The sequence below is a fragment of the Pecten maximus genome, chromosome 1 (assembly GCF_902652985.1).
Source record: "Pecten maximus chromosome 1, xPecMax1.1, whole genome shotgun sequence".
NCBI classification, from domain to species: Eukaryota; Metazoa; Mollusca; class Bivalvia; order Pectinida; family Pectinidae; genus Pecten; species Pecten maximus.
This window is the reverse complement of record NC_047015.1, coordinates 17,895,265-17,921,059: the sequence shown is the minus strand read 5'-3', so window position 1 is coordinate 17,921,059 and position 25,795 is coordinate 17,895,265. Positions and strand designations below refer to the sequence as shown.

The window sequence follows — 25,795 nt, the reverse complement described above, 5'->3', positions numbered from 1 at the left end:
ACTGTAATGACAAAGTCTCTCCGATATACTTTATTACTGTACGACAGATTAGTAAATAAGAATCTTACTTGATCTGAAAGTCTGCTTCTCTTTCACTGGCTTGGTGTCTGTTGGTAGTAGTCGACGGACATTCTGTATCGATACTTTCTGAAGCTCTATCTCAAATATGTGACCAGATCTGCTGCAGGCATACCTGTAAAAGTAATTATACATACAATAAAATATTGTATGCGACAAAGTCCACTGATGGTATAATATAGAGATGTTACATTTATATTTCACTTTATTTCTCCTTTTTATTTTATGGTATTCGCACCAACTCCTACTTTATGGTATTCACACCAATTCCTACTTTATGGTATTCACACCAATTCCTATTTTATGGTATTCACACCAACTCCTACTTTATGGTATTCACACCAATTCCTACTTTATGGTATTCACACCAATTCCTACTTTATGGTATTCACACCAACTCCTACTTTATGGTATTCACACCAATTCCTGTTTTATGGTATTCACACCAATTCCTACTTTATGTTATTCACACCAATTCCTACTTTATGGTATTCACACCAATTACTACTTTATGGTATTCACACCAATTCCTGTTTTATGGTATTCACACCAATTCCTACTTTATGGTATTCACACCAATTCCTACTTTATGGTATTCACACCAATTCCTACTTTATGGTATTCACACCAATTCCTGTTTTATGGTATTCACACCAATTACTACTTTATGGTATTCACACCAATTCCTGTTTTATGGTATTCACACCAATTCCTACTTTATGGTATTCACACCAATTTCTACTTTATGGTATTCACACCAATTCCTACTTTATGGTATTCACACCAATTCCTACTTTATGGTATTCACACCAATTCCTACTTTATGGTATTCACACCAATTCCTGTTTTATGGTATTCACACCAATTACTACTTTATGGTATTCACACCAATTCCTGTTTTATGGTATTCACACCAATTCCTACTTTATGGTATTCACACCAATTCCTACTTTATGGTATTCACACCAATTACTACTTTATGGTATTCACACCAATTCCTGTTTTATGGTATTCACACCAATTCCTACTTTATGGTATTCACACCAATTCCTACTTTATGGTATTCACACCAACTCCTACTTTATGGTATTCACACCAATTCATACTTTATGGTATTCACACCAATTCATACTTTATGGTATTCACACCAATTCCTATTTTATGGTATTCACACCAACTCCTACTTTATGGTATTCACACCAATTCCTACTTTATGGTATTCACACCAATTACTACTTTATGGTATTCACACCAATTCCTGTTTTATGGTATTCACACCAATTCCTACTTTATGGTATTCACACCAATTTCTACTTTATGGTATTCACACCAATTCCTACTTTATGGTATTCACACCAATTCCTACTTTATGGTATTCACACCAATTCCTACTTTATGGTATTCACACCAATTCCTGTTTTATGGTATTCACACCAATTACTACTTTATGGTATTCACACCAATTCCTGTTTTATGGTATTCACACCAATTCCTACTTTATGGTATTCACACCAATTCCTACTTTATGGTATTCACACCAATTACTACTTTATGGTATTCACACCAATTCCTGTTTTATGGTATTCACACCAATTCCTACTTTATGGTATTCACACCAATTCCTGTTTTATGGTATTCACACCAATTCCTACTTTATGGTATTCACACCAATTTCTACTTTATGGTATTCACACCAATTCCTACTTTATGGTATTCACACCAACTCCTACTTTATGGTATTCACACCAATTCCTGTTTTAAGGTATTCACACCAACTCCTACTTTATGGTATTCACACCAATTCCTACTTTATGGTATTCACACCAATTCCTGTTTTATGGTATTCACACCAACTCCTATTTTATGGTATTCACACCAATTCCTACTTTATGGTATTCACACCAATTCCTACTTTATGGTATTCACACCAATTCCTACTTTATGGTATTCACACCAATTTCTACTTTATGGTATTCACACCAATTCCTACTTTATGGTATTCACACCAACTCCTACTTTATGGTATTCACACCAATTCATACTTTATGGTATTCACACCAATTCATACTTTATGGTATTCACACCAATTCCTATTTTATGGTATTCACACCAACTCCTACTTTATGGTATTCACACCAATTCCTACTTTATGGTATTCACACCAATTCCTATTTTATGGTATTCACACCAATTCCTACTTTATGGTATTCACACTGGTAAGAAGTGTAGATGTAATGACTGAATACTCACACTAGTCTGTCTGTAGGATCCTTGTCAGCATGGTATCCTGCTTCAAAGCACACATCTGTAAACTCGACTGTGTGATGTTCCCCCAGATTGACCGGAGCTGACCTCAGATGACCATCTTTGACCCTCCACAGCCGAATATTGTCACGTCCACAAGATACCATCCTTCAATATTTATTGATTCAAATTTGTAATCTTCATTTAGGAATAATAGAAGACCTTCTCACTATGAAGTCATGGTGACCCCCTGAATATGTCATTTGGAGAGGAGTCATATTAGTGACCCCCCCCCCCCCCCCCCCCCCCCCCCCCCCCCGCCACACACACACACACACCCCACACCCTTCAATTGGCATGGTTGGTCATTGATTAATGTTTTACAGCAACAGATTTGGTTCCAACAAATAATAATAGTTTACACTGTCATATATACAATACCTGGTATCATCAAAGGCGGCCACTTTCATGCGTATTATTTCCACATCTGTGTGTGCCTTGGCCATCACCGACACTTCTCGTGACTTGGTCACTTTGGATGTGTCCCAGATAACAACCATCTGTAACAGAGACCATTTGACAGTTCTTTACCGAGTGTGTTCTCTATACCAAGTACCATATAACAATTCTTTACCGAGTGTGTTCTCTATACCATGTACCATATTACAGTTCTTTACCGAGTGTGTTCTCTATACCACGTACCATATAACAGTTCTTTACCGAGTGTGTTCTCTATACCATGTACCATATTACAGTTCTTTACCGAGTGTGTTCTCTATACCAAGTACCATATTACAGTTCTTTACCGAGTGTGTTCTCTATACCACGTACCATATAACAGTTCTTTACCGAGTGTGTTCTCTATACCAAGTACCATATAACAGTTCTTTACCGAGTGTGTTCTCTATACCACGTACCATATAACAGTTCTTTACCGAGTGTGTTCTCTATACCAAGTACCATATAACAGTTCTTTACCGAGTGTGTTCTCTATACCATGTACCATATAACAGTTCTTTACCGAGTGTGTTCTCTATACCAAGTACCATATTACAGTTCTTTACCGAGTGTGTTCTCTATACCACGTACCATATAACAGTTCTTTATCGAGTGTGTTCTCTATACCAAGTACCATATAACAGTTCTTTACCGAGTGTGTTCTCCATACCATGTACCATATAACAGTTCTTTATCGAGTGTGTTCTCTATACCAAGTACCATATTACAGTTCTTTACCGAGTGTGTTCTCTATACCACATACCATATAACAGTTCTTTACCGAGTGTGTTCTCTATACCACGTACCATATAACAGTTCTTTACCGAGTGTGTTCTCTATACCAAGTACCATATAACAGTTCTTTACTGAGTGTGTTCTCTATACCAAGTACCATATAACAGTTCTTTACTGAGTGTGTTCTCTATACCAAGTACCATATAACAGTTCTTTACCGAGTATGTTCTCTATACCATGTACCATATAACAGTTCTTTACTGAGTGTGTTCTCTATACCAAGTACCATATAACAGTTCTTTACTGAGTGTGTTCTCTATACCAAGTACCATATAACAGTTCTTTACTGAGTGTGTTCTCTATACCAAGTACCATATAACAGTTCTTTACCGAGTGTGTTCTCTATACCATGTACCATATTACAGTTCTTTACCGAGTGTGTTCTCTATACCAAGTACCATATTACAGTTCTTTACCGAGTGTGTTCTCTATACCACGTACCATATAACAGTTCTTTACCGAGTGTGTTCTCTATACCAAGTACCATATAACAGTTCTTTACCGAGTGTGTTCTCTATACCACGTACCATATAACAGTTCTTTACCGAGTGTGTTCTCTATACCAAGTACCATATAACAGTTCTTTACCGAGTGTGTTCTCTATACCATGTACCATATAACAGTTCTTTACCGAGTGTGTTCTCTATACCAAGTACCATATTACAGTTCTTTACCGAGTGTGTTCTCTATACCACGTACCATATAACAGTTCTTTATCGAGTGTGTTCTCTATACCAAGTACCATATAACAGTTCTTTACCGAGTGTGTTCTCCATACCATGTACCATATAACAGTTCTTTATCGAGTGTGTTCTCTATACCAAGTACCATATTACAGTTCTTTACCGAGTGTGTTCTCTATACCACATACCATATAACAGTTCTTTACCGAGTGTGTTCTCTATACCACGTACCATATAACAGTTCTTTACCGAGTGTGTTCTCTATACCAAGTACCATATAACAGTTCTTTACTGAGTGTGTTCTCTATACCAAGTACCATATAACAGTTCTTTACTGAGTGTGTTCTCTATACCAAGTACCATATAACAGTTCTTTACCGAGTATGTTCTCTATACCATGTACCATATAACAGTTCTTTACTGAGTGTGTTCTCTATACCAAGTACCATATAACAGTTCTTTACTGAGTGTGTTCTCTATACCAAGTACCATATAACAGTTCTTTACTGAGTGTGTTCTCTATACCAAGTACCATATAACAGTTCTTTACCGAGTGTGTTCTCTATACCAAGTACCATATAACAGTTCTTTATCGAGTGTGTTCTCTATACCATGTACCATATAACAGTTCTTTATCGAGTGTGTTCTCTATACCAAGTACCATATAACAGTTCTTTACCGAGTGTGTTCTCTATACCAAGTACCATATAACAGTTCTTTACCGAGTGTGTTCTCTATACCATGTACCATATAACAGTTCTTTATCGAGTGTGTTCTCTATACCAAGTACCATATTACAGTTCTTTACCGAGTGTGTTCTCTATACCACGTACCATATAACAGTTCTTTACCGAGTGTGTTCTCTATACCACGTACCATATAACAGTTCTTTACCGAGTGTGTTCTCTATACCAATTACCATATAACAGTTCTTTACCGAGTGTGTTCTCTATACCATGTACCATATAACAGTTCTTTATCGAGTATGTTCTCTATACCATGTACCATATTACAGTTCTTTACCGAGTGTGTTCTCTATACCAAGTACCATATAACAGTTCTTTACCGAGTGTGTTCTCTATACCAAGTACCATATAACAGTTCTTTACCGAGTGTGTTCTCTATACCATGTACCATATAACAGTTCTTTATCGAGTATGTTCTCTATACCATGTACCATATTACAGTTCTTTACCGAGTGTGTTCTCTATACCAAGTACCATATTACAGTTCTTTACCGAGTGTGTTCTCTATACCAAGTACCATATAACAGTTCTTTATCGAGTGTGTTCTCTATACCACGTACCATATAACAGTTCTTTATCGAGTGTGTTCTCTATACCAAGTACCATATAACAGTTCTTTACCGAGTGTGTTCTCTATACCACGTACCATATAACAGTTCTTTACTGAGTGTGTTCTCTATACCAAGTACCATATTACAGTTCTTTACCGAGTGTGTTCTCTATACCACGTACCATATAACAGTTCTTTACCGAGTGTGTTCTCTATACCAAGTACCATATAACAGTTCTTTACCGAGTGTGTTCTCTATACCAAGTACCATTACAGATCTTATAGTTTGGTTACACCATAGGAAGTTTGTATCACTGCTCTAGCAATGACTAAGAACAAAAAGCTATTTCCAAACTACTTACATTTTTACCATGTCCATCTTTGCCTACACCACAAAGCACATTCCCTTTGTGAGAGAAGCTGAAACAATATTGAGTTTGTGTTAGACCTGAGTACAAAATTAAAGCTGAAACAAATGGCACAACAAAGGTAAACAGTTCTCTCTATTGTCTCATATGTAAAATAGTACATACTGCAGAGCAGGTAGTGTATTAACAGTACCTAATGAGTGACTATACAAAGTATGTTTATCTTTAGATGTGGTAAGGTAAACACAGAGTGTACCAATCAAATATACTTCAAATAATATGGCTCTGTAAATCTGAAACAAAACAAGCCACTATTTCACTATTGGAGGCAAGGTGGTCTAGTGATAGGGTGCAGAGCTACGTGAGCAAACGATCACTAGTTCAACTACCAGGATGGGCACTGTGTTGTATCCTAGAACAAGATACTAATTTGTGAACTGCTTTGAGATGGCTGTCTTCGTCACCCCTAGCAACGCTTGGATTACCCTGTGAAGTATGCGAGAAAAAAGTTGTTTCTCATATTTACCTCAGGCAATGGAGGGAATGAACATGTGTTTTACACATAGCAAGACATTCTCCTGTCTGAAACTTCCAGATACGGACAGCACTGAGAGGCCCTGTCTGTCCAGAGGCCAGCAAGGCGGAGTTACCCGTCAAGCTGATACACGATACCTATTTACACAAAACATAATTTCAGAAATGTCATTAAATATGTACATGAGATTCTTACAACTCATAATACAGAAGTCAAGTTTCCATAGGTATCTGAAGGTGTCTGGAAACACAAAATGAACATTCTAGAACACCATAATTTCATGTTTTAAGTAAGATACATTTTTAGATTTCTTTATTTTAGAGTGGAATGTGAAGACAACTGAACTCTCACCTTATCAGTGTGGCCAATGAAGAAACGTTGGTGACCGTTACTTATCTTCATAGCAATGACTACAGCATGACACGGATAGACTACATTAGCTGCATCGACTGACCACAGTACCTGTAACACAACAATAACAACACTCTATTATCCAGGTACTACTTCCTTTCTAAACATCAGTAAGTTTTGGTGTTACGTTATCTTCCATCTCAATATATTGTAAACTTAATATATATATACATTTCATTTGATTGTTAAAATAAATCAAATAATGCCTGTTCCAAAAATGATTTAAAAAGTTGAGACTTACATCTCTAAAAGAAGCTCCACCAAATCCTACAATCCTTTTCAGCTTCATAATGGGATCTGGCTCCAGGCTCTGAAAGGTTATCACAAATTTATACTGTAAATACCTTACATGGGCATCAAATGCATTCTGTTGAATTACACAACTCTTATATGATACAGTAGAATTTCAAGTCATGGTTGGACTTGTGATCTATCTATACACCATTTGGTTGGACCTGTCAATCATGTGATCTATCTATACACCATTTGGTTGGTGTAGTACTATACACCATTTCTTCATGCTGATGTGGATGTCGACACAGACTCCATTAGCAACAGTTAAGTAACACTTTAGACTAACTTCAGTCCCTCCACCACGATGAGACAAAGCCTCATCCTTCTTTGTTATTTTGTTTAAATATCTAAAAATGTGCAAACAATAAGGTACTTACCTTGCTCGCTACCTTTCTTGGCCCCAGACTTGCAGGTACAGATAGTTTTGAAACCTATGTGTGAGAATAGTATGTGTCAGTAGATGTAAAAATACTGGCCATGGAATTGACAGATATTAATGTACTATATATAGTAATATACTGGTTTTACACACTTACCGACCGCTACAAATACTGAAGTAAGAAATGTTAATGGAACATACCTGTTCATTTGACTGACCCTCCTGGTGGACCAATATTTCATCCTCTGGGTGTGCAAACACGTGTACCTCTCCTTGGGTGTCGGTTGTAACTGTCATATCGTCCACTCCTACTGTTGGTAACTGTGACGTGACCTGACGGCGCTTCACTTTCTATATACAAGTGTAGATGTTACAGGACTGATGAAAGTACTGAATATTGTAACGTTTATTACATAGAACTTAGAGTGTATGGCTTCAACGAATGTTGGCATTAAATGAAGATAATTTATAATCATTTGAATAAGAATCTACCATTCAATGAAGACTCCAAAGACACAAGAAACAAGTGTACCTCCTAACAATAAATCTGCTGTGCATGAGGGATCGAAATTAAGGAGAAAAACAAGTACTGTAGTATATAAATATAAAATGGCATTCCTGGATGTTTGATGATTATTCTGTCATTTTAAGGAATCTTGTTTACTTTAAAAAGACGATTGTTCTACTGGATGGTGAACAATTATTTTTAAAACTAACTGGGATTGGCACACTATGATTAAGTTTAATTCTTAGATTGATTTATCCGTGATGTCTGTCATGCTTCTTGATAAACAACATCACCTTTTTCTACATATAAGATTCCCGTAAATTACTCTCCCAATACATTTTGGTTTCTAAATTTTTAAATTGTACTCAATTTACTGGGTTTTTTTCCTCTCAATATATTAATTGATCTGTATCATGATTAGATATTTGAAAACTTTCGTCAGAAGAAACTTGTTTCAGAAATTTGATATGTTACCGATGAATGGGCATACCTTATCAGTTCTGGTGACTTGTTGAATTGCTCGTTCATGTTACATACATTGTACAAGCATTTCACTGTCAACTGATTTAAACCATGCAACCTCTTTCTCTTTTGCGGAAACAAGCTAACGTTTGGTTTCGCCTCATAATCACTTCAACCAGTACGGCCATTTTCATAGGCCTATTTCTTGGAAATGACACCAGAACCAATCAGAAATATCCTACTTTCACTTTAAGTATCAAATGTAGAAACAATGGTAGATTTCATTCATCGATTCCCAATTGGAAAATCTGAGACTAAAAATAGTATTCCTTAAGGGCCATTTTTATCTACCCAAGAGCTTGAGGTGAGCTTGCAATGTCGCATCAACTAAAGTGTGTACGAGTTATCTCCCCTCGCACTAATCAGGCAGCAAGCATAATAATTTGTACAGAAAATAGTTTAGAATACTCAGGGATAAAGCAGGCCATTGTGTGTGATTTTAAATTTCTTTTCTATCTAATGTATTTATCTTAAACAGATGTCTTCAAACATTTAAAAGCGTGAATCATATTACTAGATTACAAACAAATACTTTGCGGAAGGAGATGGATTGTCTAGTATGCTGTTAGTTTTATTTGGGGAAAAATCATTTCTGGTCCCCTCCTGAACTCATCAGGATTTATCATAGAAATAAGCGACATTTTGATCCCCCAAGAGTTCCAAATAAATTTGTTCTATCAAAATTAGGGGATGATCGCTATACGTGGCTGTTCCACAGCACCTAAATATGAATTATTCCAAAATAAGTTTCTTACATACATTGTTTCACTCGTGGCTAGTACATATGATATTCACCTGTTTGGGTTCTGTGAGTTTGTGGATCATTGCGACTCTGTCAGAGACACATTTACTAACATCAACTGACCGTGTGGAAACTCTTTTTGGACTTCCTGTACGATGACTGTCTGAAAAACCAAAATCAATAAGTGTACTTACTAAAAGACAATCACATGTTATAACATTGTATACTAAAAGTCAAAATTATGTTGAATAGCTGATAATGAAAAGTGCAGCTCAAACTGGGGTGATCATGGAGAATATAACAGGAAACAAACACCTTGGACAGAAATTGAAAATTACCAGAAAACCTAATTCTTTAATTGAACAAGAAAAAAAAAAACCTAGATTGTACAATTTTATACATAAGGTGCTAGTCCTAGGTCATGAACCACAAAATAAATCTACAAGTCGCTAATATCTTCATCATTAAAGGCATATTAAATATGCTTAGGATTATTCCAGTGAAATTTTCACCCTACCAGAGCAGTCCAGGCTTTTAAACAAGAAGCAATGAAAGAATATTGGTTTGGTTTTGTATTGTTTACCCCTATCAACAGCTAAGGTCATTTAAGGGCGGCCCCAATGAAAGAATGGTTATTAAAACAATATCAAATAATAAGACATATTCTCGTGTCATGCAAAGAGTTCTTGGAGTCCTCAAGTGGAATATATGTTTTACTGGAAAAGGCTAAGTAGCCTTTAAAAACACACAAAAACATTCAGGCCGAGTAGTCCCTAAAACATACACACACAAAATATTCAAGAAGACTGTTTTAATAATTTTACTAACTTGTATTTTTACCAGGACTGCTATACTGCATGGAGTCAAATGGCTTCTTACCACCATCAGAAGGAAACCTGTACAAAATGACATGGAAATGTTTATAGATCACTGTAGGATTACTGGTAGCTGTTACAATGTAGGAACTTAATTAACTTTAAGAGGAAATATCTATGTGCATTACTACTTAAATTTATGGTAGATTGCTCTTTATGAGTAAATATTTTCAAGGAAAGACTATCAAAGTCAAGCCTCCTGGTCTATATAAACTTAGTAAAGATGTACTATTTTTAGGCCTTTTCCATATGCTTCATTGCTTGGGATTTATTCAACTTTTGACCTAGAGGAAAAGGTCAGTGACCTTGTGGTATTACAATATATACAGAGTATATTGGAGTTAATAGATTAATATTTTAATACAATCCTACTTAACATTTGACCTAAAGATGAAAGTCATTGACCTAAATACAATGCACTACATTCCTTCTGTGAGCAATGTAGATTCACATCAACTTAACCAGTTTAACAAATGCCGTTGCTTCTGTAAGGATACTATCATACTGTCACACTATTTTTTTTCTTGAGGCATTTGGTTTATTATGTTTAACATCCTATTAACAGCCAGGGTCATTTAAGGATGTGCCTGGTTTTGGAGGTGGAGGAAAGCCGGAGCATCTAACCTACTCCAACCTACAGTCAGTACCTGGCAACTGCCCCACATGGGTTTCGAACCCGCAACCCAGAGGTGGAGGGCTAGTGATAAAGTGTCAGAACCCCTTAACCCCTTGGCCCCGATGACCCTTATTTTCTTCCTGAGGCAGTAGAACATCATATGTTAGTATCATAATATTGCTATCATCATGTAAAATGTCTGAAAACACTGTAAACTGATCAACATCTCCAGTAACTGATTCATTAACAATACGATAATAATACTGGTATGGTACCTGATGTGAACATTACAATGTTACTGGTATGGTACCTGATGTGAACATTACAATGTTACTGGTATGGTACCTGATGTGAACATTACAATGTTACTGGTATGGTACCTGATGTGAACATTACAATGTTACTGGTATGGTACCTGATGTGAACATTACAATGTTATTGGTATGGTACCTGATGAGAACATTACAATGTTACTGGTATGGTGCCTGATGTGAACATTACAATGTTACAGGTATGGTGCCTGATGAGAACATTACGATGTTACAGGTATGGTACCTGATGAGAACATTACGATGTTACAGGTATGGTACCTGATGAGAACATTACGATAATGTTATTGGTATGGTACCTGATGAGAACATTACGATAATGTTACAGGTATGGTACCTGATGAGAACATTACGATAATGTTATTGGTATGGTACCTGATGAGAACATGATAATGTTACAGGTATGGTACCTGATGAGAACATGACGATGTTACAGGTATGGTACCTGATGAGAACATTATGATAATGTTATTGGTATGGTACCTGATGAGAACATTACGATGTTACAGGTATGGTACCTGATGAGAACATTACGATAATGTTACAGGTATGGTACCTGATGAGAACATTACGATAATGTTACAGGTATGGTACCTGATGAGAACATTACGATAATGTTATTGGTATGGTACCTGATGAGAACATGATAATGTTACAGGTATGGTACCTGATGAGAACATGACGATGTTACAGGTATGGTACCTGATGAGAACATTATGATAATGTTATTGGTATGGTACCTGATGAGAACATTACGATGTTACAGGTATGGTACCTGATGAGAACATTACGATAATGTTACAGGTATGGTACCTGATGAGAACATTACGATAATGTTACAGGTATGGTACCTGATGAGAACATTATGATAATGTTACAGGTATTGTACCTGATGAGAACATTACGATGTTACAGGTATGGTACCTGATGAGAACATTATGATAATGTTACAGGTATGGTACCTGATGAGAACATTATGATAATGTTACTGGTATGGTACCTGATGAGATCGTAGTGGTCATGCCAGTGATCTCCCTTTAGGACTGGAAAGGCCATCTCTCTAGGCATTGGTGACACTCCCTGGTCTATTAGTCCTGCCTTCTTGGCTTGGTCAAGGGTTACACCTGTCAAAATTTCAGTTACAGTTTATAATGATCAAACTTCACTGATAAAGTCAGCATAACAGTTAATTTATTAATCTATTAGCATAACTTACAATATACCAAACAGTAGGAGCATTTGAAACTGTGTATTTTTTAAAATAAAGACCCGACATTGGTCTGTATTACCTGGATCATACAAGGTGTCACTTGTGAATATATTCTTGACCACCATATTGGCACAAAGTCTTATTGTCTTCATGTAGGAGAATTTTCTGTTGAGGTACATGGACAGGATATAGTTGAAGTCTAAACACAAAACTGTCCATCGTGTGGCATGGGGTGCAGGGCCGCTATGATCTGCAAACCAAACCATTCATTTTACATATACAGTATGTGAAACATATTTTTCTCATGTTGATGTTTTTAATAGATTTAGATCACTAATAATATTTTTATCTTCTAACTTTACTTCTGTCTAGTCTTACCTTTTCCCCCTACAGCAGCAAATGCATGAACAGATCCTTTGGAAGCATTACAAAGAAATGGAAACTGTAGCCATGTGGAAGTAGACTTAAACTCCTTAAACAGGTTAGAGAATGACACCCTCACAATCAGATTATCCTGCGTAGCAAGGTCAATGTGCACAACAAAGTATTTGGTGGGGACTGGCTTGAACAGGAGGTACAGGTATCGCCCTGTTAAACCCAGGGATTGGGTCTGGGCCTTTGGGAGCTGGATATAATTCCCTGCAGGGATTGAACCCGTCACCTTGTAGACTGTGCATTTCAATGCTTTGTCCTGTTGAAAAAAAAATCATAAAAAAATGAGCTAAAAATATCCATTCAAGAGTCAAGACTTGTTTTGGTATTGATATGAATATATAGATTTCCTATACACTATTTCAGCATAGATTTGCCCAGCAAAGCAAGACTTTTCCAGAATTAATTTGTCTTATGAAATCCGATTTTTACATAATAATATAGTTTATCAAATTCACTGAAAAATTGCTTCTTGTGGATCAGACTTAAAGAGAGACCAAGATTACTATCAACATCGTGTATTTCAGTATTAGATCATCATACCATTACTCCAAGCACTTCTCCTTCCTTTGTTGACTTCTTCCATGACGTAAGGTTGAAGTGCTTGAAAACATTCACATATGGGTGCTGCCACACTGTTTAATACACAAAATTAATATCATGATAAATATTTCAAATAACATGTATGTAATACGGCTCGACAATCCATTGGAACACTGATCGGTAACATCACAAAACAATCACAATTCAAAACTGTAATGATTATAATTATGGTACAAAACTTTTTTGTTGATGTGATCACATTTAATTATATCCTCTGAAATGGTATAACAAAACTAGTAAATTAAACTGGTATAGGAAGGGAAAGGACCGGAGATACTCGAGATACAGGAGACTTTATTTTGTGTCCCTTATTCTGCAGCAAGTCTCACAAACTGTCGCCCCTTAAGTGAAATATAGCATGCATATTGTTATTTAGCTCTACAATGCACATCACGGTCTGTTTTAAGATATAATGGCAACAGATATGATACATCAGTTCTTTTAAATTTCAAATACAAATGTAGAAACAGTATCATAGTTCTTTTAAATTTCAAATACAAATGTAAGAAACAAACTCTTATCCATGTACCGTAAGGACAATTTGTCCTGTGTTCTTGCAATCAACTTAGCTATATACAGCCAATGTCATTCATTTCTGGAACTCTGTACACTCCAGCCAACTGAGCTACCTGGCCACCAGTGTTGTGCTCACCAGTCCTCTATTTAGTGATCAACAAAGTAAAGTTCCATATACGTTGTACAGTTACACAACGTTTTACTGAAGTCAAAATTCGACCCCACTGAACCTTGGTTGTTGTTTCTCTTTTCATTCGTACAGTATGGTTTTAATAGTATTTTGTTGAAATGAAGAAATTAAATATAACTTTAATTCGCTTATCAATTACACATAATCATAATGGAATTCGAGTTATATTGGCTACGAATACGATCATATTATTTTTTTCTATTAGCTGTGAGGTATATGGTATGCTAACAATATTAGTAAATGTATTCTTAATTTCTTATTGAACTGGTGAAATACCATGGGGTGTTAAACGCCTTGAAGTATCGAAACTGTCATACGGCCATCCATATATGCAAGTCTACATCACCAATACAGAAGTATGAGCGTTTCAATTACTAATCATTTAGATTCAAATCACAATTTATTTCTCTTTAACGTGTAGGAATTTGATAATAGCAATTATTTTATGGATTGCAGACCGACAAGCGATCTGATCTGAGCATGTTCCATCACGTCAACAATCAACGTATAACACATGTGTAAAATTAAATATAAAAAACTCACACTGTGACATTTTGAATGATCTGGAATGCTGAGTATAATGTTCCAGTGATGAAGGCAATGTAAGTCAGATTAATCGATGGTTAGGCTGCTAAATTCCACATGCTGCTTCGTCTTCCCGTGTCATTTTTGGGTTTACCGCCATGTTTTGATTTGCATGCGCATTTTCTCTACGCATAATACATCAACTTCCGGTTGCTAAAAGGCGCATTCGATTGTATTACCGAGTGCAAAATCCCAAGAAACACACATTCATTTTTTCAAGCATGCTCGTATTTTTCTTTTGAAACGCGAAACAGAAAATCTATGCATGGAGTACTAAGGTTGTGGCAATATTTCCCCTAAAGATCGTATCATGTTAGAAGAAATCTATAAACAACTTGAGTAGATTGTGCTGGCTCATCCAGTATGTTTCGTCAACAAAAGCAAGAGTGAAGTCCCCAACACGTATTGAGTAAAGATAAATAATGCCTACTTAATCACAGGACAAGTTGATTATAGATAATTTACAGGGATAATCAACATATCACTACAGCCATAACAATGGTCAAAACACAAATGTGTAGGTAATGGATCAAGGCTCTTGAAATGAGTAAAATATTTGTTAGCTTTGTATGGATCAAAAGTATTACTAAGCACTGGCCTTATCAGATGGGATGTCTGCAATTGCTGGGATGTGATTTAATACATAAAGTTTGAATATAGTGTTAGAAACCCAGTATCATTAGACAATACCTGTACCATGTGTAATCATACATGCTGCCTAATCTGTCAATACACCCAATATATAAAAAATATATCTTTTATATTATATATTGGGTGTATTCACAGACGAGGTGAGTACCCATGGTGTAATGTTGTAAATCAATACTATGACAACAAATATCCACCAAGGAGATCATTTGTAATCATTTTGGATTATATCTCATAACTAACAGGATCGTCAGTAATCATTTTGGATTATATGATATCTCATAACTAACAGGATCGTCAGTAATCATTTTGGATTATATGTAATAAATAACAGGATCATCAGTAATCATTTTGGATTATATGTAATAAATAACAGGATCATCAGTTATCATTTTGGATTATATCTCATAACTAACAGGATCATCAGTAATCATTTTGGATTATATCTCATAACTAACAGGATAGTCAGTAATCATTTTGGATTATATGTAATAACTAACAGGATCGTCAGTAATCATTTTGGATTATATGTAATAAATAACAGGATCATCAGTAATCATTTTGGATTATATGTAATAACTAACACAATCGTCAGTAATCATTTTGGATTATATCTCAAAACTAACAGGAGCATCAGTTATCATTTCGGATTATATGTAATAACTAACAAGATCGTCAGTAATCATTTTGGATTATATGTAATAAATAACAAGATCGTCAGTAATCATTTTGGATTATATGTAATAAATAACAGGATCATCAGTAATCATTTTGGATTATATGTAATAAATAACAGGATCATCAGTAATCATTTTGGATTATATGTAATAACTAACAAGATCATCAGTAATAATTTTCAATTATATCTCATAACTAACAGGATAGTCAGTAATCATTTTGGATTATATGTAATAACTAACAAGATCGTCAGTAATCATTTTGGATTATATGTAATAAATAACAGGATCATCAGTAATCATTTTGGATTATATGTAATAACTAACAAGATCATCAGTAATAATTTTCAATTATATCTCATAACTAACAGGATCGTCAGTAATCATTTCGGATTATATGTAATAAATAACAGGATCATCAGTAATCATTTCGGATTATATGTAATAAATAACAGGACCATCAGTAATCATTTTGGATTATATCTCATAACTAACAAGATCGTCAGTAATCATTTTGGATTATATCTCATAACTAACAGGATCATCAGTAATCATTTTGGATTATATCTCATAACTAACACAATCGTCAGTAATCATTTTGGATTATATGTAATAAATAACAGGATCATCAGTAATCATTTTGGATTATATCTCATAACTAACAAGATCGTCAGTAATCATTTTGGATTATATGTAATAAATAACAGGATCATCAGTAATCATTTTGGATTATATGTAATAAATAACAGGATCGTCAGTTATCATTTTGGATTATATGTAATAACTAACAAGATCGTTAGTAATCATTTTGGATTATATGTAATAAATAACAGGATCATCAGTAATCATTTTGGATTAAATGTAATAAATAACAGGATCGTCAAGTTATCATTTTGGATTATATGTAATAACTAACAAGATCGTCAGTAATCATTTTGGATTACATGTAATAAATAACAGGATCATCAGTAATCATTTTGGATTATATCTCAAAACTAACAGGATCATCAGTTATCATTTTGGATTATATGTAATAAATAACAGGATCGTCAGTAATCATTTTGGATTATATGTAATAACTAACAGGATCATCAGTTATCATTTTGGATTATATGTAATAACTAACAGGATCATCAGTAATCATTCTGACAAAGTTTCTGTTTGGATTATTGAAATGTTAATCAATCTCTTACTGACCTGAAAAAACTACAACTTTGCAATAATAATTGTACTGAACATTCTGATAAAGTTTCAATTATAAACCAGTACAAGATGGCTGACGTGGTGACTATATGGGGACATGATGACCCTAATAACATCACTTGTACAGGAGATGTACTTTTTCGTTTCCTAGTTGTTTACTATTAGTAAGACAAACCAAACCCTGGACCATTGTATGAACACTGCCATACTTATTAGGTACATAACGCTATAGTGATGTGCCTCGAACTGTATAAAAACAGGAACAAAACAGTACAAAATATACTAATTAGTATAAAATTTTATTAAGATCTTTGATTATACAAAAGAAATGGTTATTGATACAATGTTGATCTTGATGTACAATGGCACTGAATGTATGATGATTGAATGATCACATATTTACAAATATGTACAATAAAATATGGTACAAAAATAGAACTAGGAAACATACTTTTATACTTTACTAAATTTGAATCAAAGACGAATCAGTGAATTGATATACACCATTAAATCACATGATGGTATGGCAAATGTGCTTCACCTACGTAGATATTTTACAACACCACATGATGATACAGTTTGTGTTCTATGATTTCAAGGTCATGTTTTGATGACCTACATGAATGTTATATTCTGATGACATACAGGTATAGAGGTCATGTTCTGATGACCCACGCTTACAAAGGTCACATTTTAATGACCGTAAAGGTCATAATTTGATGACCTACAAGTATGTTGTATTCTAATCACATAAAAGATTATTTTTTGATGACCTACACTTACCAATGCTTATTTTCATGTCCTTGAGGTCATGTTTTGATGATCTATAAATGATATAAATCTTAATGACATAAAAAGGTCCTTTCTGACCTCTTCTCCCTGCTGACCAGTTACCATTACTACACCTTCGCTCTTTTTCTACAGAGGAGGATATGTCTATGTTTCTAGGTGAAGCAGCCATCTTATAGGAATGTATGATGTACCTGTATCATCCAGATTAAATTAACACCCGAATAAATTATCATGAACCCCACCAAATGAATTGGGTGTAATTCACAGATATATTATATCATAGTATGTTTATATCATTCAGGAAATTTGTTCCATCTACCAAATGACCGAAACTAAAAAAAAAAGAAGAAAAAAGGAAGAGGAAGAAAAAAGCAATTTAAATTTAAACAAGAGAGTTATGATTTTTTTTATTGATGTCTAACCATAACATGAATCAAATTATTTTCTACAACAATTTTGCAGTTGATTTAGGTCGTTTCTGCAGATACTATGCTGATTACTGCTTTATTCAAATAACATAGTAGACTAGCTTTATTCATGTCAATTGGCAAAAATTGTGAAATTTCTTGTCCTTCATTCCAGCATACTATTGGCCTAAAATCAGGTCTCAGAGTCTCTTGGCTATAGAGAAATCACTGTTTAAAATTCTATCATATGTGACCTTGAATGTAAGTAAAGGTCATTCATTTGAACGATACTGATAGCCCTTCACCCAAGCATGCTAGTGGCCAAATATCAACTCTCTGGGTCTCTTGGTAATAGAGAAGGAGTTTAAAGATTTTTGCCTACTCGACCCCTGTGACCTTGAATATAGGTCAAGGGCCTTCAGGCAGGTGAGCTTATAAACAGCAAACTAATATTGATGAAGCTGTAAAATCCTTATAAACAGCAAACTAATATTGGTGAAGCTGTAAAATCCTTATATTATAGTAACAGAAAATTGTCACAGTCCCGGTTACCGGATCCATGGGTAACAGTAACCTATATTGTTTGATACTTGGGTAAGAGTAACCTATAAAATAAATTGAGTAAATTAACTGTTTTCTTGTTCTTGATTGACATAGATGGAATAAAAAACTATGTTTTTATGATTTATATATTATAATCTGGTCTCCCAAGTTAAGAGATTCACTATCACACACTTTAAATAGAATAATGGAATGTTTACTGTCAGCCATTCTGTATCATTCATCTGGTAGTCTGCCAGCATGGATTGATCAATAGGTCAAAGACTCAGACCTCACACACATAAAGTATTATGTTGATTGATAAAAAGTAGTAGTTTCAAATAAAAATTCTTTAACAAAATATACTTAAAATTCTAATACAAATTTCAAATTGTTTAAAAAAAGGTTTTTTTTAAATTTTGAAATGCATGACAATTGCCTGTGTACATCAGTTATTACATACAATATTGTTTACGATAACAAGATATTCTTTGTCATCAGTTTGCTAGAAATAACTTTCTTAAAAATGTTTCCAGTAAAATAGTTGTATATCAGATTCCACAAGTAAACTTCAATTTTTTGGCAATTATTGTAGTTCGTAAAATTTCAAAATAATTACATATATATGTAAAAACGTTTCGACTAATATTTTCTTATTCACTGAGGTCTTGTGTACATATAATCTATGATAGATGACACTTGTTGTAGATCAGTTGCCCCCTAATTAACAGTGGCCTTGTAACTACAGGGTTATCAGATACCCCACAGATTACCAAGTGTAGATATTGTCATACTCAGCAGGGTGTCATACTAAACAGGGTGGTTCTTATCCTATAAACATCTTGCAGCTGCTCCCATCTCAATAATTTCAATTCATATCATATGTATAAACCATATCTTATTCATGATGATCAAGCTCCGATCACAATTATAAGATCTGATATTTCTTACATGTACAATATAAAACTGTAATCAAATCTTTGAACAGATGACACAATTCTGAGTTGTTTTACACTCTGTGTTTTTCACAGAACCTACAAGTTAAAATGCAGACAGTTTGCTGAATATGATGTCAGGACTAGACTTAAACCATTCAGACAGCTTCCAATAAAATCTATCACTTTGGTCCAAACTTGTTTTTATTGCTGACACGGGACTTTAAAACTCGGACTCCTCATGTCGACCATCATTGTTGAGCAGGACACGATTGGTGTCGTCACCCCCTCGTGGAGGTCTGAAATCAGCATCAGGTGGTTGCTGCATACTGTAGGGAATAGGAATTAGAATGTCAGCATTACTCGCAACTTGCGAATATGGTAATTTATATCTAGGAGCAGAATTATTTTACTACAAACGCATAGAGATTATGAAAACAGGTTGTAAAGTAATATAACACAGGACATCATCATCGTGTCCGTTGGCAGTAAGTCAACTCAAATAACTAATCATCATTATCAACACAGGATTTAAGTCATTTGAAAGAAGTTTTTATGCAAGGAAGTTTCATCAAAGAAAATAACCCCCCCCCCCCCCCCCCAAATAGAAATGTATAGTTTCCAAAATGTAGTACTTTTCAAGTTATCGTATTTTTTAGTAAATATTATTAATCTAAATGGGTTTTCTCAAATGTTGGAACATGAAAGTATAAATGTACTCAGAAAAGTGAACTAAAAAAAAAAAAAACTAAAATTACTTACGGTTCTCGCCGTGGTTCACCCTCTGCTTCCCTTCTCTTCTCCTCCCTTCGTCGATCATCTTCCATTCGTCTTCTATCATCTCTATATCTGTCCCCTTGGGGTCCTGGTGGGCGTCGCCTATCATCAGGTCCCGGAGGTCCTCTCCTCCGATCCCCTGGAGGGCCTCTTCTTCGATCATCAGGGCCACCAGGAGGTCTCCTTGGACGATCATCAGGCCCACCTGGGGGACCACGACGTGGATGTGGCATACGAGGACGATCAGGTCTAGTCCGGTCATCTGGGGGTCCCCTTGGTCGATCACCAGGAGGTCTACGTCTGTCATCAGGGCCTCTCCTGTCATCAGGCCCTCGTCTGTCAGGACCTCGAGGTCTGCGATCATCAGGATGTCGACCTCTCTCTTCATACCGAGGTGGGGGACCTCTTGGGTCAGTGTCTCCATAGCCTCGATTCTCATATCCAGCTTTTCTTGGACGACCCTCATGATCATAAGTAATGGGCTGTAAATAAAATAATTTGAGATAATCAGACAAGCATATTAGTGATCAGTGAATATCTCTCTTACCCAAAGGTAGATAGAAGCACAGAATTAAAAGTACAATGTATGTTTTCTTACAACTTTGAATATAGTACATTGTTTAATATAGGGTTGTAAATATATATCATAGGAAAAATGCTGAATACTTTGTACATTGTATTTCCATAGTTCCACAAATTCATTTCTTGCAGTGTTTTAGTACCATTTGGATATTACATTGAAGATCACTCACAATGAATATACTTTCTTGTATAATCTGTGTCAGGTCATGACTGACCAATAAACGATCAGAAATCATTTGAGGAATGGTGATATTACCAATCATGAATTGTTTATTCCAAACATTACTGAACATACTTTTTAACACTACTGGATATACTTTTAATCATAATTACGTTTAAAGATTTATAGATGTTGAAGTTGTTGTACACAGATGTTATCATTATGATATTAGAACGTGCATAAATTAAGACTTCATTGTAAATAATTTCAGATTGCTGAATTCAAGGTAACAATCTCAATAGCGTTAATAACATCATACTTGCTAAACTAATTTCCTTTGTTATTTTTTTAGCAATTTTGTCGAAAATGACTGCCAAAACAAGAATATAAAATGTCTGAATATGAATATATAACTGGAAAACTATATAACAGGAAAACTAGCATAAGCTATTATACAAATTCAGATAAATATATAAAAATTCAGAAAAATCTGTAACAATTCAGATAATTATATAAGAATTCAGTTACCATACATACCGTACTACATTTAAGTGAAAGACTTTTACACATGTATAGCACCCCACACAGGGACAACAATGGACAATGAGAGGCTAAGGGGAGATAATCAACTACACAACAATGAGAGACTTAGGGGAGATAATAAACTACACAGCAATGAGAGACTAAGGGGAGATAATAAACTACACAACAATGAGAGACTAAGGGGAGATAATCAACTACACAGCAATGAGAGACTAAGGGGAGATCATCAACTACACAGCAATGAGACCAAGGGAAGATTATCAACTACACAACAATGAGAGAATAAGGGGAGATAATAAACTACACAACAATGAGAGACTAAGGGGAGATAATCAACTACACAGCAATGAGAGACTAAGGGGAGATCATCAACTACACAGCAATGAGACCAAGGGAAGATTATCAACTACACAACAATGAGAGAATAAGGGGAGATAATAAACTACACCGCAATGAGAGACTAAGGGGAGATAATAAACTACACAGCAATGAGAGGCTAAGGGGAGATAATCAACTACACAGAAATGAAAACAAATCAGAGCATGTATACCAAACATACTTACAGGGAGAAGAATAAGCAAACCCTCATTCAAACTATTTATACACCCCTTCCCCTTTCGTCAATTTGACAAATTGAATGGAGATAACTCACCTGGTAAGGTTTGGGCTGAATGGGCTGATGTGGTGTTGTCCCTGACTTCAAGTTATCTCTGTAAATATCAAAACACAACTGTAAACTACAAAACTTTGTCATAAAGATGTTACTAGGCTGGCTTCAAAACTGTTGATTTAGCTCAACTTGGGTTGATATATCTCAGAAAAACTATATATATATCTAGCTACTGCAGTAGTTTGTCAGGATCATAACTCACTTAGTTTGGCTGGAGTCAACATAGTCATGATATCTTTATAAATAACAAGAGGCCTATGGGCCTTAACGGTCACCTGAGTTTTGATATATTTTAGCACATTTGGCCCCCTGTGACCTTGAACAAAGGTTAAGGTCATCCATTTGAAAAAACTTGGTAGCCCTTCATCCCAGCATGCTACATGCCCAATATCAGGTCTCCGGGCCTTTTGGTTATCAAGAAGAAGTCGTTCAAAGTTTTTAGCATATTTGACCCGTGACCTTGAATGAATGTCAAGGTCATCCATTTAAACAAACTTGGTAGCCCTTCATCCCAGCATGCTACAGGCCCAATATAAGTTCTCTGGGCCGATTGGTTATCAAGAAGAAGTCGTTCAAAGATTTTAGCATATTTGATCCCTGTGACCTTGAATGAAGGTCAAGGTCATCCATTTGAACAAACTTGGTAGCCCTTCATCCCATCATGCTACAGACCCAATATCAGTTCTCTGGGCCTTTTGGTAATTGAGAAGAAGTTGAAAATGTAAATTGTTCACGACGCACGACTTTGTCTCAGGTGACCTAAAAATGGATTAATTCAAGTAATGATTTCACATAATTGAATTCTTTTGTGCCAGTTTTCATACTAACTATCACAGTAGTGTAATATTTTATACTGTACCTTGTTTTCTCTTCATAATTCAGTCTACTTTTGTGGACAACAGCTACTCCATAGTCACCAATGGGCCGGAACTAGAAAGAACATGACAAATAATGACAACCTTGTTGTTTTGTATACAGCTCTACTTGTGATCTCTCTAATAGCTGGAACCCTAAAATGCAAACTTTATTTATTTTACAACAACTGCAAAACAAGTTTTAATATATGAACTTCATTAATCACGCTTGTTGGCCCGGATGGAAGCATGCGTGGGGTCTTACTGTTGGAGGAAACCAGAGTACCCAGGGAAAACCCACGTGGTCGGGCAGGTGATCCCATACCTTTTCACGTCCGATAGGGGAATCGCGGGGATCGAACCCTGGTCGCCTAGGTTAAAGACAAGTGTGTTACCACTGTAAATTTGTGACCCGACCACCCAATCCATCATATATACTTATTGTTATACACACTAAATAGTAACTAAAGAATAAGGTATAAATAAGCTGTGACTAGTTTACTATCTAAGGGTAAGGTACAATTCACTTTAACAATCATCCTTATATATAGGAATCTATGCTAGACTTATACTTACCACTAGGTCTCTCCTGTAGGCGTTGGCTCTCCGTTTCCCCTCCACCACTAGGAACACGGCCAGCCCCACACACAGCAACATCAGCACGATGAAGGCTGGCCCCAGAAATTGGTCGTTCCAGTCCCACAGGTAAACATGGCGAGTCCTCAGAGTGACCACTAGGATACCGACCATGCCAAATACCAGTCCGAGTACAAACACTATCCCCGCCATCAAACAGCAGGACCGTCCAGGGCCCAGATTAACGCCATTTAGCTCACCTTTAATCTGGCCCTGTATAAAGTCGTGGTAGGCCACCACGGTATCTTTATCGATGTCATGGCGACTTTTAGACATCGTTATAAGTCTAAGTTGTTATGAAAAACGAAATGTTGTCTTCATCAGGAACTGTATTTTTGTAACAGCTCTTTCACTTCCGTTAATCACTATCCCACAATTCACCTGTATTTACCTGACTCACCTGTGACATGCGCAATGATTACATACCTGGAACACCATAAATGATATACTAGAGGCGTGTTCAGGATGGCGTGTATCACTGTGTATAGTATACGTTCCTATTCATCGATGTTGACAAACAGCTAATGCAGACTAAACATTCTTAACAATTATAAATAATTCAATAACTACACGGGGAACTTATATAATAAATATGTATTGTAATTTATTTTATTTCTCTGTATATATAGTACATCTAAACAGTATAAACGGAGACCAAGTTAAACGTTAGGAAATGTATTTTAACTCCATCATATCATGTTCTTTTTGTGTACGGAGACCCCTTCATCGTTCGGATGAGGAAAATCCTAAAAAAATAACGTTCATTTGCGCAATTGATTAATTTTCCATTAAAAAAAACGTTCGGAGGGTGGTTATACTTATAGCATAAATTATCTAACTTTGGGTATTGTATGTGTAGCGGGACTGGACTGGGTCGATCATCGGTGACCAGGAAGCTCAATTGGTAGAGCATCCGGCTAGTGTTCGGAGGTCCCGGGTTCGAACCCCGGTCTGGCCGCTACATTTTCTCCTCTCCTGTTACATATACAAATATACAACGGCATATTCTTGTCTTTAAATCGATATTAATTACTCTTTGTCGATACTTGCATCTTTACGTACCACCGTAGTGAATTAATCTACAATTTCAATATCTTCTCCGGGAACTTACACATCTCAGAAATCATTGCTGTTAGTACATATTTAGTTCGTGTTGTTAGTACATATTTAGTTCGTGCTGTTAGTACATATTTAGTTCGTTCTGTTAGTACATATTTAGTTCGTTCTGTTAGTACAGATTTAGTTCGTGCTGTAAGTACATATTTAGTTCGTGCTGTTAGTACATATTTAGTTCGTGCTGTTAGTACAGATTTAGTTCGTGCTGTTAGTATATATTTAGTTCGTGCTGTTAGTACATATTTAGTTCGTTCTGTTAGTACATATTTAGTTCGTTCTGTTAGTACAGATTTAGTTCGTGCTGTAAGTACATATTTAGTTCGTGCTGTTAGTACATATTTAGTTCGTGCTGTTAGTACAGATTTAGTTCGTGCTGTTAGTACATATTTAGTTCGTGTTGTTAGTACAGATTTAGTTCGTGCTGTTAGTACATATTTAGTTCGTGTTGTTAGTACATATTTAGTTCGTTCTGTTAGTACATATTTAGTTCGTTCTGTTAGTACATATTTAGTTCGTGCTGTAAGTACAGATTTAGTTCGTGTTGTT

At 35.5% G+C, this 25,795-nt stretch overlaps 2 protein-coding genes across 2 annotated transcripts in view; both read right to left on the bottom strand.

Moving 5' to 3' along the window:
* The window catches only part of LOC117326724 (WD repeat-containing protein 90-like), a 41,370-nt gene extending 26,548 nt beyond the window's left edge, over positions 1–14,822 (bottom strand). Inside the window, exons 1-16 of the mRNA XM_033883450.1 lie at positions 14,668–14,822; positions 13,359–13,450; positions 12,762–13,074; positions 12,463–12,633; positions 12,174–12,297; positions 10,182–10,249; positions 9,407–9,516; positions 7,783–7,932; positions 7,580–7,633; positions 7,150–7,218; positions 6,849–6,959; positions 6,489–6,634; positions 5,957–6,014; positions 2,764–2,882; positions 2,329–2,490; positions 69–193 (exon numbers count right to left, since the gene is read on the bottom strand). Of these exons, the coding sequence (XP_033739341.1) occupies positions 69–193; positions 2,329–2,490; positions 2,764–2,882; positions 5,957–6,014; positions 6,489–6,634; positions 6,849–6,959; positions 7,150–7,218; positions 7,580–7,633; positions 7,783–7,932; positions 9,407–9,516; positions 10,182–10,249; positions 12,174–12,297; positions 12,463–12,633; positions 12,762–13,074; positions 13,359–13,450; positions 14,668–14,677 (1,882 nt within the window). The 5' untranslated portion in view covers positions 14,678–14,822. The remainder of the gene's footprint in view (positions 1–68; positions 194–2,328; positions 2,491–2,763; positions 2,883–5,956; positions 6,015–6,488; positions 6,635–6,848; positions 6,960–7,149; positions 7,219–7,579; positions 7,634–7,782; positions 7,933–9,406; positions 9,517–10,181; positions 10,250–12,173; positions 12,298–12,462; positions 12,634–12,761; positions 13,075–13,358; positions 13,451–14,667) is intronic.
* Positions 14,823–17,517: 2,695 nt separating this feature from the next.
* On the bottom strand, positions 17,518–24,513 carry LOC117326714 (basic salivary proline-rich protein 1-like). The gene is made up of 5 exons (XM_033883440.1): positions 24,074–24,513; positions 23,503–23,573; positions 22,626–22,683; positions 20,674–21,170; positions 17,518–20,240 (listed from the first exon to the last, which is right to left on the bottom strand). Exons 1-5 carry the CDS (start codon positions 24,407–24,409, stop codon positions 20,135–20,137), a joined length of 1,068 nt encoding a protein of 355 aa, XP_033739331.1. The 5' UTR covers positions 24,410–24,513; the 3' UTR covers positions 17,518–20,134.
* Positions 24,514–25,795: the final 1,282 nt, after the last annotated feature.